At 64.3% G+C, this 347-nt stretch overlaps 1 protein-coding gene across 1 annotated transcript in view; it reads right to left on the reverse strand.

The window, feature by feature from the left end:
* SNIP1 (Smad nuclear interacting protein 1) overlaps positions 1-347 on the reverse strand; it is a gene marked incomplete at its 5' end in the record, with an annotated part of 1,517 nt that overhangs the window by 198 nt on the left and 972 nt on the right. Inside the window, one exon of the mRNA XM_010181169.1 lies at positions 9-57. Coding sequence (XP_010179471.1) covers positions 9-57 — 49 coding nt within the window. The remainder of the gene's footprint in view (positions 1-8; positions 58-347) is intronic.

Below are 347 nucleotides of genomic sequence, written 5' to 3' on the forward strand. Positions count from 1 at the left end.
ATGTAGGGCCTCCCCCTGCGCCCAACGCTCCCGTCGGCACGCGTGTACTCCACCAGCCTGGCGAGACAGAAAACAGCAGCTGGGTCACAGCCACGGGACAGAACGCGCGCTCCAAGGGCAGACGGGCTTTGCCACGCGAGCCCCGCTGCGTTCAGAGCTCTGCACTCGCACAGCTGAGCGGGCCTGGTGAGAAACTGCAGAGACCAACAGATCCCGACAGCCTGCGCCACCTTCCAAAGCCTCTGATGCCACAATACCCACAGTCCCACAGCGGAACACACGGCCATTCCCGAGAGCACCTCTGTCCCCAGCACTTGTGTGGGCCCTGCCGCTTCAGAGGTAGGCAG

Source organism: Mesitornis unicolor, unplaced genomic scaffold (genome assembly GCF_000695765.1).
Source record: "Mesitornis unicolor isolate BGI_N332 unplaced genomic scaffold, ASM69576v1 scaffold45913, whole genome shotgun sequence".
Taxonomy (NCBI): domain Eukaryota; kingdom Metazoa; phylum Chordata; class Aves; order Mesitornithiformes; family Mesitornithidae; genus Mesitornis; species Mesitornis unicolor.